Source organism: Symphalangus syndactylus, chromosome 13 (genome assembly GCF_028878055.3).
Source record: "Symphalangus syndactylus isolate Jambi chromosome 13, NHGRI_mSymSyn1-v2.1_pri, whole genome shotgun sequence".
Taxonomy (NCBI): domain Eukaryota; kingdom Metazoa; phylum Chordata; class Mammalia; order Primates; family Hylobatidae; genus Symphalangus; species Symphalangus syndactylus.
Genome location: NC_072435.2, coordinates 97,648,574 through 97,664,292, shown reverse-complemented (window position 1 = coordinate 97,664,292; position 15,719 = coordinate 97,648,574). Strand labels below are relative to the sequence as shown.

At 38.2% G+C, this 15,719-nt stretch overlaps 2 protein-coding genes across 46 annotated transcripts in view; one reads left to right on the top strand and one right to left on the bottom strand.

The window, feature by feature from the left end:
* PARPBP (PARP1 binding protein) overlaps positions 1–15,719 on the bottom strand; it is a 282,808-nt gene that overhangs the window by 73,863 nt on the left and 193,226 nt on the right. For 28 of the 41 annotated variants that reach the window (XR_010114918.1, XR_010114920.1, XM_055240297.2 and 25 more), the window contains exons 1-2: positions 9,305–9,429; positions 5,550–5,705 (exon numbers count right to left, since the gene is read on the bottom strand). Coding sequence is in view for 36 of the 41 variants with exons in the window: in XM_055240297.2 (XP_055096272.1) it covers positions 5,550–5,702 (153 nt within the window). In the remaining 5 variants the exon portion in view is untranslated. Of the gene's footprint in view, positions 1–5,549; positions 5,706–9,304; positions 9,430–15,719 lie in introns of those variants that run through there. The other 13 variants (XR_010114917.1, XR_010114919.1, XM_063614318.1 and 10 more) reach the window with 2 other exon arrangements.
* The window catches only part of NUP37 (nucleoporin 37), a 46,075-nt gene continuing 39,781 nt past the window's right edge, over positions 9,426–15,719 (top strand). Inside the window, exons 1-4 of one of the 5 annotated variants that reach the window (XM_063614331.1) lie at positions 9,431–9,532; positions 9,741–9,773; positions 10,490–10,604; positions 11,011–11,226. In XM_063614331.1, coding sequence (XP_063470401.1) covers positions 11,071–11,226 — 156 coding nt within the window. In that variant the 5' untranslated portion in view covers positions 9,431–9,532; positions 9,741–9,773; positions 10,490–10,604; positions 11,011–11,070. Of the gene's footprint in view, positions 9,533–9,740; positions 9,957–10,489; positions 10,605–11,010; positions 11,227–15,719 lie in introns of all 5 variants that reach the window. The other 4 variants (XM_063614330.1, XM_055240329.2, XM_063614332.1 and 1 more) reach the window with 4 other exon arrangements.

Genomic DNA, 15,719 nt, shown 5'->3' with positions numbered 1-15,719 from the left:
GGTTTTTTGGACATAAACCCAAAAGCACAGACAACAAAAGCAAAAATAGATGAATGGGATTATATCAAACTAAAAAGCTTCTGCACAGCCAAGGAAACAATCAACAGAGTGAAGAGACAACCTATGGAATGGGAGAAAATATATCCAAATCATGTATCAGATAAAAGGTTAATATCCAAAATATATAAGAAACTCAATAACAACCCCATTAAAAAAAAATGGGCAAAAGAGCAGGATGCAGTGGCGTATGCCTATAGTCTCAATTACTTCAGAGGTTGAGGCAGAAGAATTCTTGAACCTAGGAGTCCAAGTACAGCCTGGGCAACATATTGAGACTCTGTCTTCAAATAATAAAATGAATTTTAAAAATAATCTTTTTTTAAGAATTGGACAAAGGATCTGAATAGACATTTCCAAAAAGAAGACACATAAATTGCCTAGAGGTATATAAAAAATGCTCAACATCACTAATCATCAGAAAAATGCAAATAAAAACCAAAGTAAGTTATGACCTGTTAGAATGGCCATTATTGAAAAGACAAAAGTGTTAAAAAAAAATGTGAAGAAAAGGGAATCCTTTGTATACTGTTGGTAGAAATGTAATTAGTATAAGCATTACAGTATGAAAGTTTCTCAAAAAATAAAACTACCATATGATCCTGCAATCCCAATACGGGGTATATATCCAAAGGAAATGAAATCAATAGTGAAGAGAGATCAGGACTCCTATGGCCATTGCTGCATTGTTCACAATAGCCAAGATATGGAATCAACCTAAGTATCCATCAGTGGATGAATGCTGCGTTGTTCACAATAGCCAAGATATGGAATCAACCTAAGTATCCATCGGTGGATGAATGGATAGAAAATGTGGTATATATACACAATGGAATGCTATTCAGTCCCATAAAAGAGGGACATCCTGTCGTTTGTAACAACATGGATGTACCTGGAAAACATTATATTAAGGGAAATAAGGCAGGCATAGAAAGACAAACACCACATAATCTCACTTACAAGTGGTGTGTTAAAAAGTTGAACTTACAGGCCAGGCACGGTGGCTCATGCCTGTAATCCCAGCACTTTGGGAGGCCGAGGTGGACAGATCACGAGGTCAGGAATCGAGACCATCCTGGCTAACACGGTGAAACCCCATCTCTACTAAAAATACAAAAAATTAGCCGGGTGTGGTGGCGGGTGCCTGTAGTCCCAGCTACTAGGGAGGCTGAGGCAAGAGAATGGCATGAACCCAAGAGGGGGAGCTTGCAGTGAGCCGAGATCGCGCCACTGCACTCCAGCATGTGAGACAGAGTGAGACTCCATCACAAAAAAAAAAAAAAAAAAAAAGGTGAACTTACAGAAGTAGAAAGACAATGATGGTTACTAGGAGATGTGGGGGCACTGTGGGTAGGGTGGAAGGGGAGATACTCACCGAAGTATACACGATTTCTGTTAGGAGGAATAATTTCAAGAGATCTATTGTACAACATGGTGTTGCTAGTTAATAACACTGTTGTATCCCTGAAAACTGTTCAGAGAATACATTTTAATTGTTACCACAAAAATGTTAAGAATGTGAGGTAATGCATATTAATTTGCTCAGTTAAGCCATTTCACAATGTATACAAATTTCAAAATATACTGTACATGATAAATAAATACAATTTTTTGTCAACTTAAAAAACTAAATTTTTTTAAAAATTAAATGATTTGTCTAAGGCCACTCAGCCAAAAGGCTGAGTTAGGCTGTGAACCCAAGCCAACTGACTCCCTAGCATTTACTCTTAGCCATAATACAAACTGCTCTGTTTTATTAACAATATATTTTGAATATTTTTCCATGTCAATAAATGTACATGTACCCAAGCTATTTAATTATTGTATACTATTCTACTGGTGGTTTACAATGCTATATAGAATCAACCTCCAGGTGATATACATGTAGAATATTTCTAGTTTATTTCATTATTAAAAATGAATCTACTATGAAAAAGAAAGATACCTAAATGATCAAATAAACATTTAAACAAATTTTTAAACATGGTAGCTGTCCAAAAAAAAAATGAAATACCATTTTTTTCTCTTTTCTAATAAAATCTGACATCCAATATGGAAAGAGGGATAAAAAAAATGGCACTCTCTTCCATTGATGACATAAATGTAAATTTTTTTTTTTTCCTTTTTTTGAGATAGGTTCTCGCTCTGTTGCCCAGGCTAGAGTGCACTGGCGTGATCTTGGCTCACAGCAAGCCTCAACCTCCCAGGCTCAAGTGATCTTCTCACCTCAGTCTCCAAAGTAGCTGGGACTACAGGCGCACTCCACCACACCCGGCTAATTTTTGTATTTTTTTGTAGAGATGAGGTTTTGCCATGTTGCCCAGACTGGTCTTGAACTTCTGGGCTGAAGCGATCTACCCATCATGGACTCTCAGAGTGCTGCGATTACAGGTATGAGTCAGTGTGTCTAGCCCATAAATGTAAATTCTAACTGCCACATGCAAGATAAAAATGTGTCTATCATGTAAGTACTTAAATAAGGAGCCTGAAGAACCTCTTGCTCAGTGCAAACATTTCATTTCATTTCAAGGCAAAACTATTTATAACACTATTTATAAATAACTATTTATATCTAAAGATCCACCAATAAATAGAATGCAGCAGTCATATTAAAGGAATATGTGAGAGTGATAAAATGAATAAATTAGATTAACTTTTCTGTCTATCAGTACCTGAAAAGATCTTGAAAATAATGTTGGATGAAAAAAATAAGATACAGAAAGAATTGATACTGTTATAATTTTATTTTAATGTATTTATTAATTTTTGAGGTGGAGTCTCGCTCTGTCGGCCAGACTGGAGTGCAGTGGTTCACTGCAACCTCTGCCTCTTGGGTTCAAGTGATAATCCTGCCTCACCCTCCGGAGTAGCTGGGATTACAGGCGCCTGCCACTACGCCCGGCTAATTTTTGTATTTTTAGTAGAAACAAGGTTTCACCAAGTTGGCCAGGCTGGACTTGAATTCCTGACCTCACGTGATCTGCCGGCCTTGGTCTCCCAAAGTGATGGGATTACAGGCGTGAGCCACCGCACCCGGCCCCATCTGTTACAATTGTACAACAGACACACCAACAGCGCAACATGGCTAACTTGATATGCAGAAAAACTTCCTGGTACAGAACACCTAAAACTACAGGAGAAAATAGAAAAACTTTTTTAAAGCATGACTAAATAGTCTATAACAGAGAAACTACAAAAGGTCAAAAACAAAGAGAAAGTGCCAATATAGAAGGGTAAGCAAAAGGTGGGGCTTGTGTTTGTTTCAAGGCATCTACTACTCCCTGGCACTCTAGAACCTGGTTTTTATAAACCCTGAGCACAAAGTTTAAAAGACAAAGCAGAGTCCAAGAAAGGTAGAAAGCTGAATCAGAGACTCTTTCTGCTCACCCCGCCACATAAAGCCAAAGCCTTCTAAAGGCAACACTCTTAATATGTCTTCTAGAAAAACAATCTGCCCAGTGGAATGAGTTCGTGAAGAGATTTGCCAATGAAGTGATTCTAGAAGTTATTCCAGTATTGTGCTTATCTCTCTGGGTAATCTTTGCTTTGATTTTTGCCTAATAATTAATTTCTGTTGAGGCAGGGGAGAATAATCATCTAACTTGGCAGAAAATTGAAGGTTCATTCCCTGGAGAGGGTAAAAAAGAGTCTCTAGACCAAAGAGTACAACTGAGGGGCTCAGCTTGATCTCTTTGACGAAGTCAACTGTCTGGTGTCTGAGCATCATATTCTTCTATGGCTATTAGTTTATATGATCCTCTACTTAATGTCTGCCTTATCTACTAAGTAATATGCTTCATGATGGCAGGAGTCAAGTCTGGTTTTGCTCACCGTTTTAACCCCAACATATACCACAATGCCTGGCATATAGGAGAAGCTCAAAAATTGAAAAAGAGAAAAAGGTAATTAGGGGAGGGAAGGAGATTAACATTATTCAAACAGCTGTATTGGCCTTTTTAATGTTCCTTTTAACATTCCAGGCATAGTCCCACCTCATGGCCGCTACACCTGCTCCTCTCTTTGCCTGAGGTAATCCCTTCCCATAAAAATTACCATGGCTAATGCCTTCCCCTCTTTCAAATCTTTGCTCAAATGGTAGTTTCCAGGTGAGGCCTTCCCTGACCACCCTATTTTAAATTCCAACAACCCTTTTACCCCAAACTCTGCATATTCCTTAGTTGTATCTGTTTTATTCTTTTCTGTATGTTTATTATGTACATATTAATAACACTATTATTAATATCATTATGTCCTAAAAGACTAAATATCTTACAGTACTAGCTATCTCTCCCTAGAAGGTTCACTCTATAAGAACAGAAACTTCTTTCATTACTGTATTCCCAATTTTTACAATGATGTCTAACACACAGTAAAAACTCAGTATTTGTTCAAAAAATGACTACATAAAATAAAGTAAAATAACATTTTGTCATTGTTTTAGAGATTCAAAATTTATCTTAACATGCATTGTTTAAAATATGCAAAACTGCCAACTATTCATGGGTAGAAAACACTATCCCTGTTTTAAGATTTTATACTTTTTAATTTTTAAGTGTTAAAATATCCTTCCTTTTTCAAAATGATGATCATAATATATAGTAACTATTTTTTCTCAATGGCCTTATTTGCAAAAATGAGGAATGGTTAAAATCTGTCAGTGTCTAATAATTTTTTAGAAATTTTACTGGTCTATGGCATCTAAACATCTGGAAACTACTGACATATAAAATTAAAATAACTCATCAGAATGTCATTTCAATATCTAGCCCAATAAACCCATTGAAGCTAATTCTACCCTTCAAAAATCCTTTTCTCTAGTCAAGCCAGTATCTTTACCAAACTCAAACCATGACTTTGATTCCCCTGAACCCTTCTTCTGAAGTGACTTTCCTTATCATCCGTCCTCTATAGTCTTCTCTTCCTTTATCTAAAATCTATCTAATATCACAAAGCCTTTCTTTACCACTCTATCCTACATTCATCTTTCTCTCATCTGAACACCTCTAGCCCTCTAGCTAGGGCTTAATTCCAAACACTAGTTTGGCTCAAGCTACCTAAGTAAGAATCACTTTGTGGAAATTTTTTAAAGGCACTTTCCAGCATCTCAGTGCAGATTAGGAGAATTTCCAGGATTGGGGTACAAGAGCCAGTAGTTTTTAAAAGTTTAGGGAACAAAGAAAGTCTTATTAAATAAAAATAATTTGACCACAATGATAGTTACATGTTTATCCTAAGTCTTCCTATTAAACATCAAATGTGCACGTCCCGTGTATAATCATACATATGAAGAGCTTAATTTTGAAATAATTCATTTCAAATTCAATCGTAACATTCTGACACAGATACACAGAGGCATTTGTGAAAATGGTGTATTATCATAGAAGGGCACACAATGTAAAGAAATTAATATTCTTAAGCTTAAGTTTATTCAAATGGGCAGCAATGAAATTTTGCTTTAAAAAAACAAGTTAACCCAAATATAGTTTACCAACCTGTTTGTTGTTCTCTGCCATAGAAAGCTGCAATGCCAAGAGCATGGAGTCTGCACCACAAACAGTAGTTCTCTCAGAGTTACAAAGAGCACGCCAATTCTTTCGAAACTCTTTAATCATATCCAAGACAGACTTCTGATTAAACACAGCCATTATCTTAAAGTAGGACAGAATACAAAGTTAAAGTACCTTATGTTAACTGGAAATTAACATTTAACATGTACAGGCAAGCACAGATAGAGAAACATATATAGTGAATGAGAGGTCATTTCATATTTACCAAGATTGCTTTTAATTAAATTTAGGAAAACAAAATAATACAATTTCTGTGCAATCATATTTCCCTCCCCTTTGGTTTCTTAAGCCAAACCTTTTGAAAGAACAAAATGCAGCCTTCAATTCTGAAAATTCACACAAAAACAGACATGCAAATTTACTGCAAACTTATAATTACAAATATACCTAATTAAAGCTGTTTTTAAATATATATATATATACATTTGTTTTGAGATAGGTAATATCTGATAAATCGAAAAAAAAAAAAAAAAAGAAAAAACCTAAAAAGCCAGTTTCCTCCCATCCTACACTGTCCCGAAAGAGGTGGCCTATTTTTCTACCCATTTGAATCTGGACCAGCCTTGTGACTTGATTTAACCAACAGAATGTGGCAAGAATGACGCTGTGGGAGTTCTGAGCTTAGGCCTTAAGTGGTGTGTGCAGAAGTAATACAATAGGCCTGAATGCTATCCTTTGAAGCTGGAGTCCAGTTCGGGAACTTAGATTTCAGGAGCATTTCCAGTAAGAGTGGTTCACTGTGCTAAACTGTTCATACAAACAATATAGTTTGTGCTAAACACTTGCAAGTCTGGAATTTTGGTACATGTCAGACAGTGGATGCCTTTGCATTTAGACCCCAATAAAAACCCTGGGCACTAAGTCTTTAATAAGCTTCCCTGGTAGACATTTCACATGTGTTGTCACAACCTGTTACTGGAGGAATTGTGTCCTGTATGACCACTAGAGTATCACCTAGCAGTGTCCCACCCAAACTGCTGATCCACAGAATCATAAGGAAATGCTTATTTTAAAACCTTATCTTTTGAAATGATTTGTTACACCATACTACATAACCAATAAAATAACTAATATTTAGGAGCTTACTTGGTGGAGATACTTTTCAAAGGCTTAATATTGATTACCTCACTCAATTCTCATAAGTGTCCAATAAGACAGGTCTGTTATTATCCTCATTTTACCTAATACCCTCCATGTCACTCAGCTTGTAAGTGGACAAACAGCATAAACTTAAGATGTCTAACTCTATAAGCTGTGTTCTTAAAGCATCATGTTAAATAACTTCTCCTGATGCACACAAAGGCCTTTCAAAATAACTTGAGGTAGTGCCAATGTTTCATATACCCAAGACTACATAAGGCATCCAATCCCTTTCTCTTAGTTTACAGACATGCCTGCTAAAAGTTTTTTTCCTACTTTAAGTACTCAAGTCTCAACATACTCACATGCCCATCATCTTATTTTGGGTATTTTCCTGTACTTATTCCATTTCCTGACTCCTGCTATCCATTTCTTCTATTTTTATGTGGCATAAACAGAATCCTAGATGTTTACTTTGGTTTGTATAATCAAGAACAAAGATATATACCACTTGCAATATAATTAAATTACAGACACAATCTATGATGCAACTTAAAGATACAGGTAGAAGATCAGAGATTAATTATTTACATAAATGCAAATCCTAGTAAATAGCTAAGAGCTGTATTTCTGTTCAAAATATCACCCTCATCTCTTGAAAGAAAAAAAAAGTGAAGTGTCAGCTTCAGTGACATGGTCACTTTGCCTGAAATACATTTTTAGGAGTAAATTACTTACTGGTATGATTTAAAGGTAGTATTATGAGATTTGATTGCTATGAATGAAGACTCATTTGGGAATTAGGCCATTCTGAAATGTGGCTCCACCACTTACTGGCTGCGAGATCTTGGCCAAGTTACATCACCTTTCCCTGCCTCAGCTTCCTCACAATGAAAATGAAAACCCTATCCCATAGGGTTTTATAAGTAAACAACATAAACACAAGTAAAGCTTTTAGAACAGTGCCTGGCATGTATAAAAGCACATTAGCTATTATCATGCATTATGAGTTTCTAACTTGTTTTTAGTTAAAAGTAAAAGAGCATTGCCTGGGCATAGTGGTTCACACTTCTAATCCCAGCACTTTGGGAAGCTGAGGCTCACCTAAGGTTAGGAGTTCAAGACCAGCCTGGCCAACACGGTGAAACCCTGTCTACTATAAATTAGCTGGGTGTGGTGGTATGTGCCTGTAACCCCAGCTACTCGGGAGGCTGAGACAGGAGAATAGCTTGAACCAGGGAGGCGGAGGTTGCAGTGAGCCAAGATAGCACTACTGCACTCCAGCCTAGGTGACAGAGTGAGATTCCGTCTTAAAAAAAAAAAAAAAAAAAAGAGCATTACTATGGTGACAGAAAACCAAGAGTCTCATTCAGGGATCAGCTAACTTTTTCTAAAGGAACAAACAGTAAATATTTGAGGCATGCGCAACTACTCACTTCGACCTTCTAGTGTGAAAATAGCCACGGACATACATAAACAAACAAATGAGCATAGCTGTGCTCCAATAAAACTTTTTTTATGGACACTGAAATTTGAATTTCATGTAATTTTTACACATCACAAAACATTATTCTTTTTATTTTTCCCCCAACCATATAAACATGTAAGACTCATTCTTAGCTCAGGAGTTGGCTGCACAAAAACAGGCAGCACAGCTAGTTTGCCAACCCCTGGTCTAGTCCCAGCTCTTCCTGTAGCTAGCTGGCTGTGGGAGCCTATGCCATAAGCCTTACACGTGGTTGCCTAGGTGAAGGCATCATCACACAGAAATATTTGCCTTCCAGTCCCTTGTGAGAAGTCAATGGGACAGTAAATATGCAAGCACTCTGAATGGCAGGCTGCACTATACAAAAAAACAGTAGCCAAAGGCAGCAGCGATAACACTTGTTTTTAAAAAATTGGATTTTTTAAAAAGCTCTAGCTGCTCTAGAGCAAAAACTGTAAGACAGAAAATTGTCACTGGACAGGCAGGGTGAAATGGTTGAAAGAACTACCCTTTCGAGTCAGATATCACTTCCAGGCTCCCCCTTTATGACCTGTAGTCCTTCGGTATTTAAAATCTCTAATGAGCATAAGTTTCTTCACCTGCAAAACCAGGAAGGGAATTCCTACCTCAGAATGAGACGTTAATGAAACGAGTACATAACCCACATAGTGCCAGGCATTTAGTAGGTGCTCAATTAAAAAACTGCACTCAACATCATTATCAGTGTTAGAGTGCAAGTCCCAAAGGTTCCTTGGGAGGCTGTAATTAATCAGAAGTAGGAGAAAGTTGAGGAATTGGAGTCTGTGTACACAGTGGGACTAGAGCCCAGGTTTCCTGCCTAACTAACGGAAGTTAAGCAGGCCTCTATGGGCCTGTCTTCCAAGCTGCAGACGAACCCTCAGGACCTTCCAGCTCCTTCGCTAGATACTGTGAACTCCGCCTACAGCCCCCAGGCCCAACCAGGCTCGAGCGTGAAGTCACTGCACCATAATACCTCGGTCCCACGGCACTTTGCTACGACCGAGATATTACAGTGCAAAACACCCTCAAAAGCCACAGCCTGAATCACCACTTAAAAATGCGACAGGGCAGGTAGTGCAGATGCGAGACTTACCTGGTTAGGGGTAGACCCGAAGACGTACTCTTGAGTGTGCAGAAGGATCCCCCACGGAAGTCCCTCCCGCGGCCGCCGCAGTCGCCGCTGAATACATTTCAAACCTCGCGGGAGGCCCCGAGAGCCAATCGCTGCGCTCGCCCTCCGACCCGGAAGCAGAGCCAGAGCGCGTCGCGGCAGCCCCCAAGGAAGACCAGCTTACCTCTGGTCGGTTCCCGGCGCTCTGCGGTGCGTATCCAGCTGGGAGCCTGAGAGGCCGCGATGCTTTTCTGCCGGTCGCCCAGCCTTGCCACTCTATCCCCGGGAGTTCTTCCTTCCCACCTTGGGCCCGGGAGGTGGGAGCGGGGTCTTGAGGAACTCGCCTGGCCCGGGGAGAGGTGTCGGGGCTCATTGCAGAGACTTATCTTGTTCCCTCCCTTCTTCTCTGCCCTTGTAGTTTTACAGGGGCAAGTCCTGCCCAACGTGTACGGTGAGGCCCTGGGCACTGCTTTAATGAGCAGTAGGTGTGGGGACGGAACAATTTCGTGACCTCGAATCTCTTGCACTTCTATACCTCTCTGCCTCCGTGTCCGTAACACTTGCTGGTCGCCCTTCAAAAGTCTCCAGTCCCGGATGTCAATTCCTAAGGTTACTAGTTTATAAGCGTCTCGAGGTGGGACTCATTTTATTCTCAGTAGATACTCTTAAGGTGCTTGATATGTTTGTTACTGAGTCCAACTGTTTTCAGGACAACCCTTGTGTCGAATTTTTTAAAAAACCAAAAACTCTAAAACCCATAATTCTCATGTGGGAACGCTACTTCCAGAGTGCACACTAGTCCCTAACAGGTCAAGGTCTTGTGCCTAGTTTTAAGAATATTATTATTTTAAATTTTATTTTAAGTTCAGGGATACGTGTGCAGGAAGTGCAGGTTTATTACAAAGGTAAACGTGTGCTATGGTGGTTTGCTGCACCTATCAACCCATCACCTAGGTATTAAGCTCCACATGCATTAGCTATTTATCCTGATGCTCTCCCTCCCCCCAGCCCACTGAACATTATTGTTACGTCACACATTTTGGCACTCCTTACAACAGATCCAGTTTTTTGTATCTGTTTATATTATAGCCCTTTTCACGTTGAGTCATAACTATCCCTAAACTGTGGTCTCCTTCAAGCCAAGAGGATGTTTTTTTTCTTCATTAGCGCTGGCTCGCCACACACAATGAAGTCTTCCAAATCCTGGCCCTGCTTGTGAGCTTGGCAAGTTAGTTAACCTACTGAAGCCTCAGTTTCTTCATCTACAAAATGGAGAACAGAGGTAGTACCTGCCTTTAGATTTGTACAGATACCAGATGTGATCATGTCAGTAAAATGCTTAATATGGCACCTACAAATAGTGGTTCATAAAAGTTATTAATTTTTATTAACATTTGCTATTAAAATGATTCCATCTTCCGATAAAATTTGTTTTGGATAATCTAAACAGAACTTTGCCGTGTTATTGTCTGCTAGAATCACAGATATGGGAAAGAGCTGTGGAGCAAATGTGGAACCATTAATAACTAGATTTAATATTTTTCCTGTAGTTTCTGTCCCTTGATAAGTACTTTAAATGTTTCTTTTGAGCTTTCTGTCTCATTGTAACACCACAACCTTATTTTGATGCATTTGCTGGATGACTAACACTTTGGCCATTGTAATTGTACCTGTGCTGTAATCCACAGTTTCGTGACCTTGTCCAGTAGAAGGCTATTTTCACAACTGCTTGAATTTTGACATTCAAGATGAAGCAAGATGCCTCAAGAAATGCTGCCTACACTGTGGATTGTGAAGATTATGTGCATGTGGTAGAATTTAATCCCTTTGAGAATGGGGATTCAGGAAACCTAATTGCATATGGTGGCAATAATTATGTGGTCATTGGCACGTGTACGTTTCAGGTTAGTCTACAAAACTGCACCGAATGACAGTGAACATACTTCACTAATAAGAGAACTTACACAAACCAAATCTAAACTTTGAAAGTATATTGAGTTTGAATGTTTTAAAAAAAAAAAAAAAAGGTAAGAAGACCCATAAAGAAAGATGTTCCCAGTTATGTGCCTGAGATTTATGTAAACATTATATAGATAGTGAAAAAGAATAGTATGAGGCTTCACTTTTGCCTCATGATCATTAATGGGATATTCTGATAATTGAAGGCTGTGATTAACTGAACATTGGTATGTACAGGAAAAAAACAGTATAAATGAGATCAAATTAATTACGGTTTTTCTACATCCTGCTTTGACATACGAAACCAGCTAATATTGAGAGCCTGAAAAACAATCTTCCAGGAGATTTTATAGCTTTTATAATATTCAGTTTTCCTATTAGTATGCTGTCATACTTTTTGTGCATCTAAAGTATGCAGAGTATGGAGTCATATTAATTGAGCAGGCAGTTAAGCATAGCCATTAAGAGCGTGAATTCTAGAACTAGAATGCCTACATGTTTACTCCTGCTTTACTTACTTCTTACTAGCTATGAGACCTTGAATAAGATATTTAGCCTCTCCTGTAAACATGAGGAAAATAATGCTTGAATTTTAGTATATGTAAAATTCCAAGAGGGCATCTGACAACATTGTAATCCATATGTATGTTTTAGTTGTCATTGATACGGGCAGTGGTAACACTCTCAGATTTAATCACCAAAGTAAGATTGCTTTGTGGTGAACATAAACCATGTTTTCTCAGAGGAAAGCTAGTTTTACATGTAAGAGAGACTTGGAAGAATGAAGGTTCAACCCTCAGGACTATCTGGTTAATCCTTTGTCTATCAGAATATTATTATTATTTCTGTTATTTTTTTTTTGAGACAGAGTTTTGCTTGGTCGCCCAGGCTGGAGGTCAACGTCGGCTCACTACAACCTTCATCTCCTGGGTTCAATTGATTCTCCTGCCTCAGCTTCCCAAGTAGCTGGGATTACAGGCATGCACCACCACACCCAGCTAATTTTTGTATTTTTAGTAGGGAGTTTCATGATGTTGGCCAGACTGGTCTCGAACGCCTGACCTCAAGTCATTTGCCTACCTTGGCCTCCCAAAGTGCTGGGATTACAGGTGTGTGCTACCCTGCCTGGCCTAGCAGAATATTATTAATAGAACTGTATTTCTCAAATTATAATGAATGCGGTAATTTGGAAGTGTCCAATTTTCAAAGATTTAATTCCTCCTTTACTGAGAAGGCAATTCAGTTTTTCTTTTGTTTTGTTTTGAGACGGAGTCTCACTCTGTCACCCAGGCTGGAGTGCATTGGTGCGATCTCTGCTCACTGCAACCTCTGCCTCCCGAGTTCAAGCAATTATCCTGCCTCAGCCTCCTGAGTAGCTGGGATTACAGGCACGTGCCACCATGCCCAGCTAACTTTTTTGTATTTTTAGTAGAGATGGGGTTTCACCATGTTGGTCAGGCTGGTCTTGAACTGACCTCGTGATCCGCCCGCCTCAGCTTCCCAAAGTGCTGGGATTACAGGTGTGAGCCACCACGCCCAGCGGCAATTCTGTATCTTACAGTATTCTGACATCAAAAATGCAATTTGGCATTTTATAGCACAATAAATATATAAAGCTTTACAAATTGGAATATAGTCATATTTAAGAGGAAGTATGAATTAAAAGTTTCAGTTTGTTGCTGTCTAAGTAGAATATGACAGCTCGTAGCCTATTTCGTACCATCTGTTTGGGTGGGAGTAGAAATTAATAGCTTTTAGACTAAATATGACCGTAGCCTGACTTACGTGGACATGGTTTAGGATCATAAAAAGTCATATGATTAAGACAATGTTACATACTTGAAAAGGACTGAGGAAAAACCATTTCTCTAATGCAAGCCACCAATGCACAAAAGAGTAAAGCAGCCTCCTACAGGTAAAACTAATTTTTACTTCATTACTTTTAAAATTAATAACTAAACATAAAATTGTATTCGCAAACACTGGAAAATGTTTATCTCATTTATGATCAAGAAATGTTGGAAGTCAGTGGAGAACAAATTAGGAAAAGAGAAAGGCAAAGATGAGAGAGGGAGAAGATGGGAGAAAGAAGGAAAATGACAACATGAGAAAAAAGAACTAGTATAAACATTTGTGTTCTGTTACAGTTTATGGTCCCATGTATTGTCTCAGTTACCCTCATACCTGTGAGATTAGCAATGTAGGTCTCATGCCCAAATTACTAAGGAAAAATTAGAGTTTTATTAATTTGGACAATAGTAAACACAAATTATATTCTGCACCAGACATTGGAAATACAATTAAGTCCATTTCAAAATAAATTATTGCTTTTCTTTGAAGTTATTTTTTATCTAGCTAAACACTGTTAAACATCATTACTATTCTGTTGTCCTAGAACCTTCAAGTTCCATTGCACCCAGTTTCATGCCTCTTGTCTTGAGAGAAAACTAAGTAAAGGTAAATTAAGTGGAGAGATTTCCACATTCCTGACAGAAAGATAATCCTTATTTTAAGGCTGTTTAGAAAATGTTGTAGATATAGTGAATTTGAATTTCAACAAAGCATTTTTCAGAATCTCATGCTGTCCCTTTGATTATGATGGACATAGGAGCTTATGAATGATAGTACTGTTAACTGGTGTCATGTATTTGTCAAATTTTCATTAAGTGCATACTGGGTGCCAAGACATGAAAAAAGCAAGGACCGTATCCTTAAGGAAATATTTAAATATAAAGCAGTGCAATAAGAAAACTGCTGTAAAAACCTTTGTTAAAGGGCAGAGGAGCATGAACATATATGCTTGCCTAAATCAGTGTTCTCATTCTAGTTCTACTAGAGGCCTCAATTCACTAATGAAGACCCCTTGAATAGACTTAGAAATCTGCTATGTATTTTACACTTTTTAAAGTGTACACGTATCAAATAGAACTAGCCACATTTCACGTGCTTCATAAGGTCCTGTGTGGCTAGTGGCTACCATATCAGACAGCACAGTTCTCTCTGCATCTTCCTCTGTAAACTGACAATAATCTTTAATATAATAATAATACTCTTTAGTTCTCAGCAGTATATTATGATTCAGAGAAGATAATGTATTTTAATACAAATTTCAGGGTAGTATCTAAATGTTTAAAACTGTGAAAGAGGTATTAGACTCAGAATGGTAAATGGATTTTATGTTATTTGTCATCTCTATTTGAATGGACAGAGTTGTTGCGTATAATGCTTTCAGGCTGAGGCTGAATCTTCTGCTTAGTGTGTGTTCACCTAGAGGAGATAACTATGGCCAGATATTTGCCGTCATTAAGTTAGACTGACTTGGTGTGGTTCCAGAGATGGAACGTGGAATAATGAGTAGAATTTACATGGAAACAGATTTTGGCTTAACGTTAAGAACTCTTCCAATAATTAGAGCGATCCCCCAATTGAATAAACTTCCCAAAGAAATAGCTAGTTACCTGTCACTGGAAGTGTTCAGAGGGGTTGTGTAAACTCTTTTTTTCAGATGCTCTCCTAGGGATTCAAGCATTGGGGGGAAAGAATTGAACTAGAGAAACTTCACAGTCTTGACTAACTGAAATTCTGTATTTGGCCTTAAATGGGTGTGGGGGGAAGGCCTGCTAGTTTCAAACCCTTATAATAGCCCTTCCATCAACCTGGCTTTGCCCCAACCTCAAATATGCCAAAACCTTGTATAATCATTTGTATTATAGCAAGTTTTCCAAAGTATCTTAATTTCCTGCCTATACAATTCTGCTTATACCCCAAACTAAATCCAAAATAGCATTTGTCTCTGCCTATACCACACACACACCCTGGCCTTTTAGTTGGCTCAGTGGCAAACAGTGCTGCCAGGAAAAAAGGTTTCACTGGTAAAACAAAAAGCCCAGGCTATACAGTCCCTGAGATTTCTTTATCCCCATGACCACCCAGTAATTCCATATGTGATTTGGGTAACAAATTAAAGGACCTGATTGTCAACAATATTGTTACAGTAGCAAGATGATGTGTATTTACATGTAAAAACTTCATTTTTAAGAGGCCGATTTGTCAAGTTTGGAAAAATAGATGTAATCCAAACTGTGAAGTCAGCTATGATTAGGCTCCTAAACTTATTTTAAAATTGCTTAGTGGCTGCTGTCTTGGCATATCTGGCTGTTAGCTATACAACTATTATACACACAAATTACGAAGTAGTAAAATTTGACAGTGTTTTTCTTTCCTTGATAAGTGTATTTCTTTTCCTTCATTTATGGAAAAACTTTTTGCTGTTAACTCTTAAGTTCACCTGAAATTTGAAGTTATTTTCAAAGGGTATCTGAATTATGTAGAGAAAGATGGGTAGTATATTTGTGAAATGACTTTACTGGGATCCCACAGGCTATCCTAGAAAAATCAGTATATCTACTTGGATTTCATTCGAGTATACATTATAAAA